The sequence below is a fragment of the Rana temporaria genome, chromosome 8, assembly GCF_905171775.1.
Source record: "Rana temporaria chromosome 8, aRanTem1.1, whole genome shotgun sequence".
NCBI classification, from domain to species: Eukaryota; Metazoa; Chordata; class Amphibia; order Anura; family Ranidae; genus Rana; species Rana temporaria.
Window position 1 is genome coordinate 33,237,454 of NC_053496.1, and position 13,009 is coordinate 33,250,462.

The 13,009-nt window shown below is 47.2% G+C and overlaps 1 protein-coding gene across 2 annotated transcripts in view; it reads left to right on the forward strand.

Annotated features, from left to right (window-relative positions):
* GFRA1 (GDNF family receptor alpha 1) overlaps positions 1-13,009 on the forward strand; it is a 213,485-nt gene that overhangs the window by 178,864 nt on the left and 21,612 nt on the right. For both annotated transcript variants that reach the window (XM_040361534.1, XM_040361532.1), the window contains exons 5-6: positions 4,990-5,099; positions 8,740-8,874. In XM_040361534.1, the coding sequence (XP_040217468.1) occupies positions 4,990-5,099; positions 8,740-8,874 (245 nt within the window). The remainder of the gene's footprint in view (positions 1-4,989; positions 5,100-8,739; positions 8,875-13,009) is intronic.

The window sequence follows — 13,009 nt, forward strand, 5'->3', positions numbered from 1 at the left end:
TTGTGAAAGTTCATTGCCTTTTAATTGCGCTCTGGAAGGGTGATGACCCCGGACCTCCTGCAGGGTGGTGACCTCCAGCAGTCATAAAGAACTCAATGACATGAATGGGTGAGTGTTGGTCACCTTTATGGTCAGGATGCTAATAGGAGTGCCCATCATTCCTCTCATACAGGTTGCCACTCACATGGTTGAAACTTCCATCCCAGCCATCAATATTTCTCTGGAGAAACCAGCAATTATCAGCAGAGGTGGGAAAGACAACTGTAATTGGGTAATCTGTAGGTCAATGGGTGAACAGCGTTTTCCAATGAAAATGTGTGCAGAAACCGCCATTGTATATGAACTGATCAGCCTATAAAGAACTACGTGGTGGATAATTGGCTAGGACATAGCCCTATTGGGCCATCTTACTTCTATTCTGTACACCAGGGGTCTCTAAACTTGCTAAACAAAGGGCCAGTTTACTGTCCTTCAGACTTAAAGGGGTTGTAAAGGTACAATTTTTTTTCCCTAAATAGCTTCCTTTACCTTAGTGCAGTCCTCCTTCACTTACCTCATCCTTCCATTTTGCTTTTAAATGTCCTTATTTCTTCTGAGAAATGCTCACTTCCTGCTCTTCTGTCTGTAACTCCACACAGTAATGCGAGGCTCCCTGGTGTGGAGTGTCGTGCTCGCCCCCTCCCTTGGACTACAGGAAAGTCAGGATGCCCACTAACACACAGCTCCTTACTCTATCTGCAACGTAGAGAGCGTCCTGACTTTCCTGTAGTCCAAGGGACTAGTCCAAGCACGACACTCCACACCAGGGAGAAAGCCTTGCATTACTGTGTGGTGTTACAGAAGAAATAAGGACATTTAAAAGCAAAATGGAAGGATGAGGTAAGTGAAGGAGGACTGCACTAGGTAAAGGAAGCTATTTAGGAAAAAATAGTTGTACCTTTACAACCCCATTAAGGAGGGCCGGACTGTGGCTTTAGGGAGTTAAAAAAGGTCCCAGCATCAGTGGGATTATACAAAGCCCTATCTTTGGTGTCAGTTCTCACCACGTCTCATTGGAATTCAGGCGGCGGACATGCAGATAAATGTAATTACTTTGCTGTAAAATTGGAACAAATACGACTTTTATTTTCTCACAATATCAGATTGTAAATGAAAAGAAAACGGGAAGAATTGTAAACAATTTTAAGAGTATCGGGGGGGGGGGGGGGATGAGAGAATTAAACCTGAGAGATTCATTAAATTACGGATGAGGCCAATAAAAAACATTTTGCACTTTTATGGTTTTCAGTCGCCTCTCTGAGAAGATGGAAAACCTTTTCAGTGGATGGAGCGCGGTATGGATCAGAGATCTGTGTGGGGGCTTCTATAGATACATCAGACCCCCCCCACCCAATATGAGAACCTGGAGGGCTGCCGCTCAGAATCTGGCTGCTCTCCTCTATAAAATGGGCCGATCATCAGATATCATTTCCATAATAAGTAATGACACAGATCAGCCCCTCTCACTCTGTGACTTGCTACAACGTTACAATGTATAGTCTGAGTCAATCTTTCTTCATTTGTCACACCCTTTAAAAGTGCACACCCCGGTCCAAAATGTAAACGTTTCTTATCAATGGGAACCTGAGTCGGGGCAATGCACACAAACACTATAATGAACTTAAGTTCACATCAGAGATCCCCATCACATCAGAGATCCCCCATCACATCAGAGATCCCCCATCACATCAGAGTCCCCCATCACATCCGAGGTCCCCCCCATCACATCAGAGATCCCCCATCACATCAGAGATCCCCCATCACATCAGAGATCCCCCATCACATCAGAGATCCCCATCACATCAGAGTCCCCCATCACATCCGAGCCCCCCCCCCATCACATCAGAGATCCCCCATCACATCAGAGTCCCCCATCACATCCGAGCCCCCCATCACATCAGAGATCCCCCATCACATCAGAGTCCCCCATCACATCCGAGGTCCCCCCCATCACATCAGAGATCCCCCATCACATCAGAGATCCCCCATCACATCAGAGATCCCCCATCACATCAGAGATCCCCATCACATCAGAGTCCCCCATCACATCCGAGCCCCCCATCACATCAGAGATCCCCCATCACATCAGAGTCCCCCATCACATCCGAGCCCCCCATCACATCAGAGATCCCCCATCACATCCGAGGTCCCCCCCATCACATCCGAGGTCCCCCCCATCACATCAGAGATCCCCCATCACATCAGAGTCCCCCATCACATCCGAGGTCCCCCCCCATCACATCCGAGGTCCCCCCCATCACATCAGAGATCCCCCATCACATCAGAGATTCCCCCATCACATCAGAGATCCCCCATCACATCAGAGATCCCCCATCACATCAGAGATCCCCCATCACATCAGAGATCCCCCATCACATCAGAGATCCCCCATCACATCAGAGATCCCCCATCACATCAGAGATCCCCCATAACATCAGAGATCCCCATCACATTGGAGGTCCCCCATCACATCAGAGATCCCCCATCACATCCGAGTCCCCCATCACATCAGAGATCCCCCATCACATCAGAGGTCCCCCATCACATCAGAGATCCCCCATCACATCAGCGCTCCCCCATCACATCAGAGATCCCCCATCACATCCGAGGTCCCCCATTACATCAGAGATCCCCATCACATCAGCGGTCCCCCATCACATCAGAGATCCCCCATCACATCAGAGATCCCCCATCACATCAGAGGTCCCCCATCACATCAGAGATCCCCCATCACATCAGAGATCCCCATCACATCAGAGATCCCCATCACATCAGAGGTCCCCCATCACATCAGAGATCCCCATCACATCAGAGATCCCCCATCACATCAGAGATCCCCAATCACATCAGAGATCCCCCATCACATCAGAGATCCCCCATCACATCAGAGATCCCCCATCACATCAGAGATCCCCCATCACATCAGAGGTCCCCCATCACATCAGAGGTCCCCCATCACATCAGAGATCCCCCATCACATCAGAGATCCCCCATCACATCAGAGATCCCCATCACATCAGAGGTCCCCCATCACATCAGAGATCCCCCATCACATCAGAGATCCCCCATCACATCAGAGATCCCCCATCACATCAGAGATCCCCATCACATCAGAGATCCCCCATCACATCAGAGATCCCCCATCACATCAGAGATCCCCCATCACATCAGAGATCCCCCATCACATCGGAGGTCCCCCATCACATCAGAGATCCCCATCACATCAGACACTCCCCATCACACCATAACTCCCCTTAATGCCAGGGTTCCCACCTATCACATCAGAGTTCCCTCTTCTTATCAGAGTCACCCTTTCACATCAGAGGTCCACCCATAACATCAGAGGTCCCTCCATTACATCCGAGATCTCCCATCACAACAAGGCCCCCCCCCCATCACATCAGAGATCCCCATCACATCAGAGTCACCCCATCACATCAGAGATCCCCCATCACATCAGAGACTCCCCATCACATCATAAGTCCCCTTAATGCCAGGGTTCCCACCTATCACATCAGAGTTCCCTCTTCTTGTCAGCATCACCCTTTCACATCAGAGTCCCCCATCACATCCTGCCTCCACATCAGAAGTTCCCTATCATAATTGACAGGGTTCCCCCATCACATCGGACCCCCCCCCCCCCCCCTCTTTACATCAGAGTCCATCCTATACATCCTATACATCCTATACATGAGAGTCCCCATCACATCATAATCACTCAAATACATCAGAGGCCCCCGGTACACAAGTCTCCCCATCTCCACAGAGTCCTCCTTTACATCAGGGGTTCCCAATTCACAAGTCTCCCCATCGCCTAATCGTCCATGCATGAGAGCCTCATCACATCATAATCCCTCATATACAACAGAGACCCCCTATACATGAGTCCCCCCCCATCGCCACAGCGTCCCCCGCCCCCCTTTACATTAGAGGTCCTCATGTTCATGAGAGCCCCATCACAATCATTTGTATACATCAGAGGCCCCCTATACATGAGTCTTTCCATCACCACAGAGCCCCCCTTTACATCAGAGGTCTCCAGTCATGCCAGGGGTCCCCCCTATGACATCAGATCTCCCACAAACATGAGAGTTTCCCATTACATCAGAGTCCCCCATATACATGAGAGCCCACATCACCCTATACATTAGAGGCCCCCTATACATGAGGTCCTCAATCACATCAGATCCCCCCCCTTTCCCCCCCGCCTTCTTGTGAGAAACACCCCCTCACATTAGAGACCCCTTATCACATTTGAGTCCTCCTATCACAGAGCTCTTCAGTCAAACAGCCCCCCTCCTATCACAGAGTCCCCACACAGTCATTGGTGTTGTGGTGCTGGCTGGCCCACCCTTCCAGCCAATGTAGCTGATCCGGGAAAAACGATGTCCCATGCTCACGGCGACCTGGTTGAGAAAGACTGGTCTGAGTAATCACAGAGAGAAAGGAGACCGAGGAAATGCTTCTTCCTGCCTGCAGCAGACTGATGACCTCTCCTAAGTCAGCCCCCATTCACATTGTAACGCCGCGTACGTGGCGTATTTTGCCTCGATTAGATTACTTTTTTTTTTTTTTTCACAAAGAATTGCCATTGATGTCTATGGCCGAACGCCAATGCCGCCTGAAAAAAAGGGTCCGGGACTTGTTTTCAGGCGACAGGCGTACGGCGTTTATGAGATGTGAACCATCTCCATAGACATCAATGGCAATTCTCCCCTCCAGCGGCACGAGCGTCGGGCATTTTGTCGCCAAGGTGTGAATGGAGCCTCATTGTCTGAAGGATGGCTTTTTAATAATAAATGGTGGAGCTTTTATCAGAAATGAAATGATACTATTGCTGTATATTATGACAGGTCAGGACTAAAGTTCATGCAGTTTTGTAATGTAACTGAAAGGACCACTTTAACCGCCATATTTGTCATTACTGAATATTTTTCCTTTCTGTTTCAGATCCCGACTTGCACATTTCCTCAACGACTGCCAGACTGACCATCGATCGATCAGCGGGTGCCTGAAGGAAAACTACGCGGAATGCCTCTTGGCTTATTCCGGTCTGATCGGTAGGGGCGCCTTGTAGAAATGTCAGATGTTGTAATAGGAGCGCTCTGCTGTGATGTAATAATTGTGTATTGGAAAGTGCGCAAATTATATGCTTATTGTAAATATTTTTACAATCCAAGCCGTGTTATACAGAACGACTACTGACAGTGATCAGTGCTATGTTCATGCAACGTGTTTCGACCTTATAGGCGCATTTCTAATACATCTGAGCTCAGAGTGTTGTTTTATAGGGATTATAGTTCATAAATAATTTGTATATAAAAAATAATATAAAACAACCTAGAACTTTTTCATATTTACTTAATATGGCCAGGAGGCGGAACACTAGGCTAACATTAACTGCTTTGCTGAAACAATAAACCTGCCCTTTCAGTTGGTTTTACACATATAATGTGGCAGCATGGAAGTGGACCTTATTCAGTGCTGCCATGTATATGACCGTGCTGTTACTGACACCTCCCATTAGGTAGGATGATCTCCTGTCCATGTGATCACTGTGGCAGCCAATCACAGAAAACAAAAAAAAATATAAAGCAACAGATATATTTTCATAATCTGGCCAGGAGGTGGACATTAGGCTTTTTTAAATGTTATCAGGCGCCAACGTATCTCAAGATACGCCGTCGTAAGTACAAATGTGCGCCGTCGTATCTATGCGCCGACCCACAAACTAAGATACGCCTAAAAATAGGCTTCATCCGACCGACGTAACTTGCCTACGCCGGCGTAGAGTGGGCGCATATTTACGCTGGACGCATGTGGCGCTCCCATTGATTTTCTATTCAAATATGCAAATGAGGGAGATACGCCGATTCACGATCGTACTTGCGCCCGGCGCAGGCTACGACTGGTGCGCGTGAGTTGTACGTACGGCGTAAAGTTAAGCCCCATAAATGAGGTGTAACTCAGCAGCATCCATGCAAAGGGCTGCACCAGGGAACACAAGCCGTCGTATTTTACGTTGTTTACGTTGGACGTGAATATGGCTGGGCGTAGGTTACGTTCACGCCGTAGGCAGTGATCCGTCGTATTTCCGACGTGATTCTGAGCATGCGCACTGGGATGCGTCCACGGGACGGCGCATGCGCCGTTCATTATACGTACCTGTCTGAGACTCAGCCCATCATTTGCATGGGGTCACGCCTCATTTGCATGGCTCACGCCCACTTCCACCTACGCCGGCTTACGCCTAGGAAACCCAGCACAGATTTGGCAGCACTGGCTTTGTGAATCCAGTGCTTGCCTCTCTGCTCTGCGTCGGCGTAGCGTAAAGGAGATACGCTACGGCGGCATAAATATGCGCCGCTGTTTGTGAATCCGGGCCTATATTGTCAAAAATATTGTGACGTCTGCCTTTACACGCACATGAACTTTAATGGCATCCCAGTCTTAGTCCGTAGGGTTCAATATGGAGTTGGCCCACCCTTTGCAGCTATAACGGCTTCAACTCTTCTGGGAAGGCTGTCCACAAGGTTTAGGAGTGTGTCTATGGGAATGTTTGACCATTCTTTCAATTCTATGCTAACCTCAGTACGCAAACCCAACAAAACTGATGCCATGGACGCACCTTATAAAAATGTATACCTGTAAAATATAGATTTTATATATATATTACATAAAACAAAATCCATTTTAAATAAAGTAAGAACAACCATCAATCATAATTATTTTCGGTGAACAAAAGTGACATGAATCAGAAAAAAACGATGTTCCTTGATCACATGACCTTTGGCTACTTTGAGCAATGTTGTTGTTTCACCGCCTTAAAGCGGTGGTTCACCCTCCTTAACATCATTCTAGCATTACATTCGGTATCGTAGCGTGAGCTACAGTATGCCGGTCTTACATTTTTTATCCCCGTACTCACTGTGCTATTGATCATTGAAGATTCCGACTCCCGCGGGGAATGGGCGTGCCTATGGAGAGGGAGGATGATTGACGGCCGGCTCTGGCACGTCACTCTCCCCGAAGACAGCCGGAGTAGGTCTCGGCTCTTCACGGCGCCTGCGCACAGGCTATGCGCAGGCGCCGTGAAGAGCCAAGCCTATTTCGGCTATTTCCGGAGAAGCGTGACGTGCCAGGGCCGGCCGTCAATCACCTTCTCTCACCATAGGAACGCCCATTCCCCGGATTCTTCAATGTGGAATAGCACAGTGAGTACGGGGATAAAAAATGTAAGACCGGCATACTGTAGCTCGCGCTACTATGCCGAATGTAATGCTAGAATAAATATTTTTTTTTTTTTTTTTTTTAATAGGGTGAACCCCCGCTTAAAAGATTGTTTTATAATGCTAAAATGCTATGGGAGGGATTTACTAAAACTGGAGAGTGCAAAACCTGAGGCAGCTGTGCATGGTAGCCAATCAGCTTCTAACTTCAGCATGTTCAATTAGGCTTTGACAAAATAACCTGGAAGCTGATTGGTTCCTATGCAGAGCTGCACCAGATTTTGCATTCTCTAGTTCTAGTAAATCTCCCCCATGGGACTGGATTTGCACTTCTCATTGTATTAATGCGGCATGGGGGGAGATTTACTAAAACTGGTACACACAGAATCTGGTGCAGCTGTCCACAGCAACCAATCAAACTTCAGCTTGTTCAATTGAGCTGTGACACTAAGCCCACGTTCACATCGGAACGATTTGACAGGTCAAATCGCATGTCAAATTGGAGCCTATTGGCAGCAATCAGAGTGTCCTAATTGGTGCGACACAGACTTTGCAGCACCGCACCGATTTACAAAAGTAGTTCCTGCAATACTTTTCGTGACTTCAGGGGCGATTTCAATAGACATCTGTGCATGAACCTGTCTTTCGCCCAGGTTCACACTGGGCTGCGGGAGTGAAGCCGTGCGAGTTCAGCTGAATTCGCAACGATTTCACTCCCGCTGGCAGTCCCGATTTCGGCTGCGATTTCAGAGACATCTGTGCAGGTTTCTGCACAGATGCCAATGTAAATCACGGCCCAAAAACGCAAAAAGTAGTACAGGAACTACTTTTTGAAATCGGTGTCGCACCGATTAGGACGGTGCCATTGCCGACAATTGCCGGCAAATGCCGCCGATTTGAGATGCGATTTGACATCTCAAATCGCATCTCAAATCGTACCAGTGTGAACCAGGCCTTCAAGTCGCCCCCCCCAATTTCAAAGCCGTGTTTAGTTTGAACGAGGGCTTAAACCTAGAAGCTGATTGGTTATAATGCACAGCTGCACCAGATTCTGCGTGCTCCAGTTTTAGTAAATCTCCCCCAATGTGTCATGTGTTACTGTGCAATGCATTAGGCAGCCCCTTCATTTTAAAGGGACTGTCAATGAACAGGAATGGACCAAAGGAAAAAAAGATGTGCAGCATTTTTTGTCATGCACACGCATGTGCATCGGCGCTGCGTTGCTTTAATGGGTTGGGGGTGCCATTCAAAATGAAGGCCAAAGTGGGTTACAGTGCCATTTCAATTGAGTGGCACCACAAGCCACTATGGCATTCATTTTGAACGGCACCCCCATCCCATTAAGACAAAGCCGCGCCAACGCACATGCATTGCAGCATGATACCAGGTCCCAGACATGAGCTCTTGGATGAAAGTGTAGGGTGTCTTTTCCAGAACTGTTATCTGAGCGGGTTTTGTATATTAATTCCAGGTACAGGGATCACCCCAAACTACATCGAGTCCACCAGCCTCAGCGTGTCTCCCTGGTGCGACTGCCTCAACAGTGGCAATTACATGGACGACTGCCTGAAATTCCTCAACTTCTTCAAGGACAACCTCTGTCTCAGTGAGTAGATGTCATCACAAATCTCCTCTATGTATCTCGGATTGAGTTGGGTCATGCCAACCTGTGAAGACTTCTTGGTTGTTTGGACCCGATCTGAAAGATCTGCTTTCTGCTGAAGTGACACTCCGGCTAGAGTACAGAACAGGCAGGACCTCTGTCAGGTTTTTACTGTTGTCTGTGGCCCACTATGGGAAATGTATGCCACGTCCTTTTGCAGTGGTAGTGGTGACAATCTGACAGAGGCTGGAGTTAGACTTTGCCAATACTACAAACGGTAAAGCTGCTTATGTGTTACATTACCTGGTTCCTCTCCCCCTTTCAACATGCTAATGACATTTTTAAATAAGCATTTAAAGTGATAATTAAACATTGTGCTGGGAGGTGGAAAACAATCCTGGCATGGATGGCTATTTGGGGGTGGAACTCTGCACCCCATACCTAGCACCCACCTGAACTCTGCACCCTGTACCTAGCACCCATCTGAACTCTGCACCCTGTACTTAGCACCCACATAAACTCTGCACCCTGTACCTAGCACCCACCTGAACTCTGCACCCTGTACCTAGCACCCACCTGAACTCTGCACCCTGTACCTATAACCCACTTGAACTCTGTAGCCTGTACCTAGCACCCTCCTGAACTCTACACCCTGTACCTAGCACCCACCTTAAATCTGCACCCTGTACCTAGTACCCTCCTGAACTCTACACCCTGTACCTATAACCCACCTGAACTCTGCACCCTCTACCCATAACCCACCTAAACTCTGCACTCTGTATTTATAACCCACCTAAACTCTGCACCCTATACCTAGCACCCACCTGAACTCTGCACCCTGTACCTATAACCCACCCGAACTCTGCACACTGTATCCAGCACCCACCTGAACTCTGCAGCCTGTACCTAGCACCCACCCAAACTTTCCACCCTGTACATAGCACTCTCCTGAACTCTGCACCCTGTACCTAGCACCCTTCAGAACCCTGCATCCTGTATGTAGCAACGTCCTGGTATTTAATGCACCTTTAGAACCCTCCCCCACACAGTTTCTGTGGCATGCTCAACGCCCCAACCCCCTACCCCGGGGAAAGGTATGGGGTGTGGTTGAGTTCCTGCACCTATTCTGTGAGAAAAATGCTCAGGGTGACACTATATCAAGTAGCACTGTGGCAGGCTAGAGGGGGAGAGCTACCCAGTGCGCTAGCCTGTTCAGTGCCCTACTGCCTGTCCTGCTGTCACTCCGCAGCGGCAGGACAGAGAATTTTGTTTTTACATTTCTTATCATTTAGGGTCCTTTCACACTGATCATTTCGTCTTCTGTTTTTGCCTTACCAAAAGCAGAAGAAAAATGCATGACCATTAAATCCTTTGGAACTCAATTGCAGGTCAGTTGCATTTTTATAAGTCCTACATGTTGCATTTTTCATGCATGTTTTGTGCTGCGGTAACACAAACACACCAAAAATGCACCTCCCCATTGAAATTACCAGAAAGCGCAGAAAAACACGGCAAAAAATGCACCCGATGTTAAGTTTTTGGTTGTTTGTGCAAAAAGCCCTGGAAACACTGCAAATGTGGCAAAAACACATATGAGTTTTTACCAAGTTTTTGCAACGGAGCAGTGTAAAAGCAGCCTTAAAGGGGTTGTAAAGGTTTGTTTTTTATTTTCTAAATAGGTTCCTTTAAGCTTGTGCATTGTTGGTTCACTTACCTTTCCTTTCAATTTTCCTTCTAAAAATTGTTTTCTTTGTCTGAATTTATCACTTCCTGTTCCTCCTCAGTAAGCTGTTCTGGCTGACTAACCCCCAGCCAGAACATGGGGGCAAGCTTACTGAGGAGAAACAGGAAGTGAGAAATTCAGACAAAAAAATGTCTGCAATGTCTCCTGGGAACAATGACAAAAGCTCCCAGGAGACATTGCGGCATCGAGGAAGTGACAGAATACCCGCACACTACCCGATGAATCCATATACAGGAAGCGGCCAGTAACATAAAGGATTACTAAGGTTCGCCTGCCCCTGACAGCGACTCGAGCTGGGCATCGCCGCTTAGTGAAGGATTGGCTCGGGCGGCTCGGCTGCTCTCGACTGCTCTAGTCCTGCAAAGGAAACTGCGTTCCTGCTGTGAAAAAAGTGCAGGAACTCCGTTCCCACGCGTTCCCGCAGGACTTGAGTCCTGGTGCCGACACACATTGCTCAGGCATGGCCCACTCTTGTCATCCTCAGGAAGTTGGTCCAGTGCAATGACCTGCAACAGATGCTGTGCATGTAGACAGAAGTGGCTGAACAATGATGGGCAGCATTGAGATGCAAAAAAAAAAAAACATTAAGTTTTTTTAAAAAATAAATAAATAATAATTTGCTTTTGATATTCAGCGCACCTTCCTACATGCAATTTCAGCCCAAATTATAGTATTAGAGAGGTGCATCTAATGAAGCTTGCTGAGAGCTGTAGTTCTCTAGCGGCTGATGGCCTGCGGGTCCCTAAGACCCGGATAAGCCATGCCCGCCTGCCTGGCAGCAGCAAGGTATTATCTTGCTGAACATTCACTTTTTATTTCCTGAGCTATAAATCCATAATCCTCGACATTCCCCGAAGACCTGATTAAAAGTGTTTTCTATTCATTTAGCGGAGGAGCCGGAGAATGAAAGGGAGCAGGTAATTTTCCCTGGCTATGAACACAATCCCTTTCAAATTGCTGTAATCTTTTCAACTTCTGCATTGTACACTTTTATCATTTGCTTTGTCGCTGTAATTATGCAGATGGTCCGCAAGCTACAAAGTCTTTGCCGTCATACACCAGAAGCGGTCCTGGTGTAACGCTTGTCCCCCCCCCTATACCCCACCATGCCTGATGAACCGCAGCGAGCTCAGGCGCAGCACGGGGGGCTCATGTTACATCTTTTCCGGCCATCGTCACGCAGAAATGATTCAACATATGGAACATTAACATCACACAGAACAGGCATAGCGGCGGGGGGAATTGCTCACTCCCAAACATTGCAGCCAAACCAAAATGCGTTCAAATGGTTTTACGCAGAGTGAACACTGGCTGGATTCTGACAAATAGAAATTTGCTATCTATTCTGATTGCAAACTGATACTCAGGTTGACAGATGACAGATATAAGCTGGCAACTCGGCGGACTCAAAGGTTGAAAATCTTTATTGGCTAGCATTGTTTTACTGGATGTACATGTGTAGCCAAAAAGATTTTCAACATTTGAGTCCACCAAGTTGTCGGCTTCTATCTATTAACGTTAGAAATACTGAGGAACTGCACATCTCAGCCACGAGCACTAAATTTCAGCCTTGGACAGCATTACCAGCAGTAGAGCTTGGGTATTGTATCCAGTGATTCTTTGTAAGGGCTCTTTCACATGGGCGGCCCGTTCAGGTCCGCCTGCCATTTTTTTTTATATTTTTTATATTTTTATATATCACTATGAGCATTTCACTCTTTTAGGGGAGCAGCTTGTTAAATTTAATATAATATATTTTTTGATTGTTTTTTGGCACAGAGTTTTCACTATACACTCACCTACTATGTAACTATGTAACCTTCATAGGATAGGCAAAATGTTCCTCACTGATTTAATTGAATTCAGGTTATGAAATGGATAACCCTGAAACTCTTTAAATTATTCATATGTAAGCCCTTTCCCATTCATCTAAGCATTAACCAGACACTCCTGTTTATAGACTTTCTGGCCAATGTTGATGAAGGAGCATCCAGCCCACCTTGGAAGTCTTATCACCACCTTTACTCTAGTGACGCTAATTTGGCCCTATATTCTGTTGTGGCTCCTATCACCACAGCCCATTTTTCTTATCCATTGCACTGATGGGTTGAATAACCCCGTATATACTCAAATATAAGCCAAGTTTTTCAGCACATTTTTTTGTGCTGAAAATCCCCCCCTCGGCTTATACTCGAGTCACCTTTTTGCGCATGATCTTCCAGACTTTGGAGACCCGGTATAGCCCCACTCTTCCTTTATAAGTGTGCAAAGTTTTTTGTCCAGAGGACCAACGGCCGGGGAGCACCGATTTTCCAAAGTCGGGCACCCCTTCTTTATACTCCCATGTTAAATGTAAGTCTAGTCATGGGCACAGTGAGGCATGGGCACAGTGAG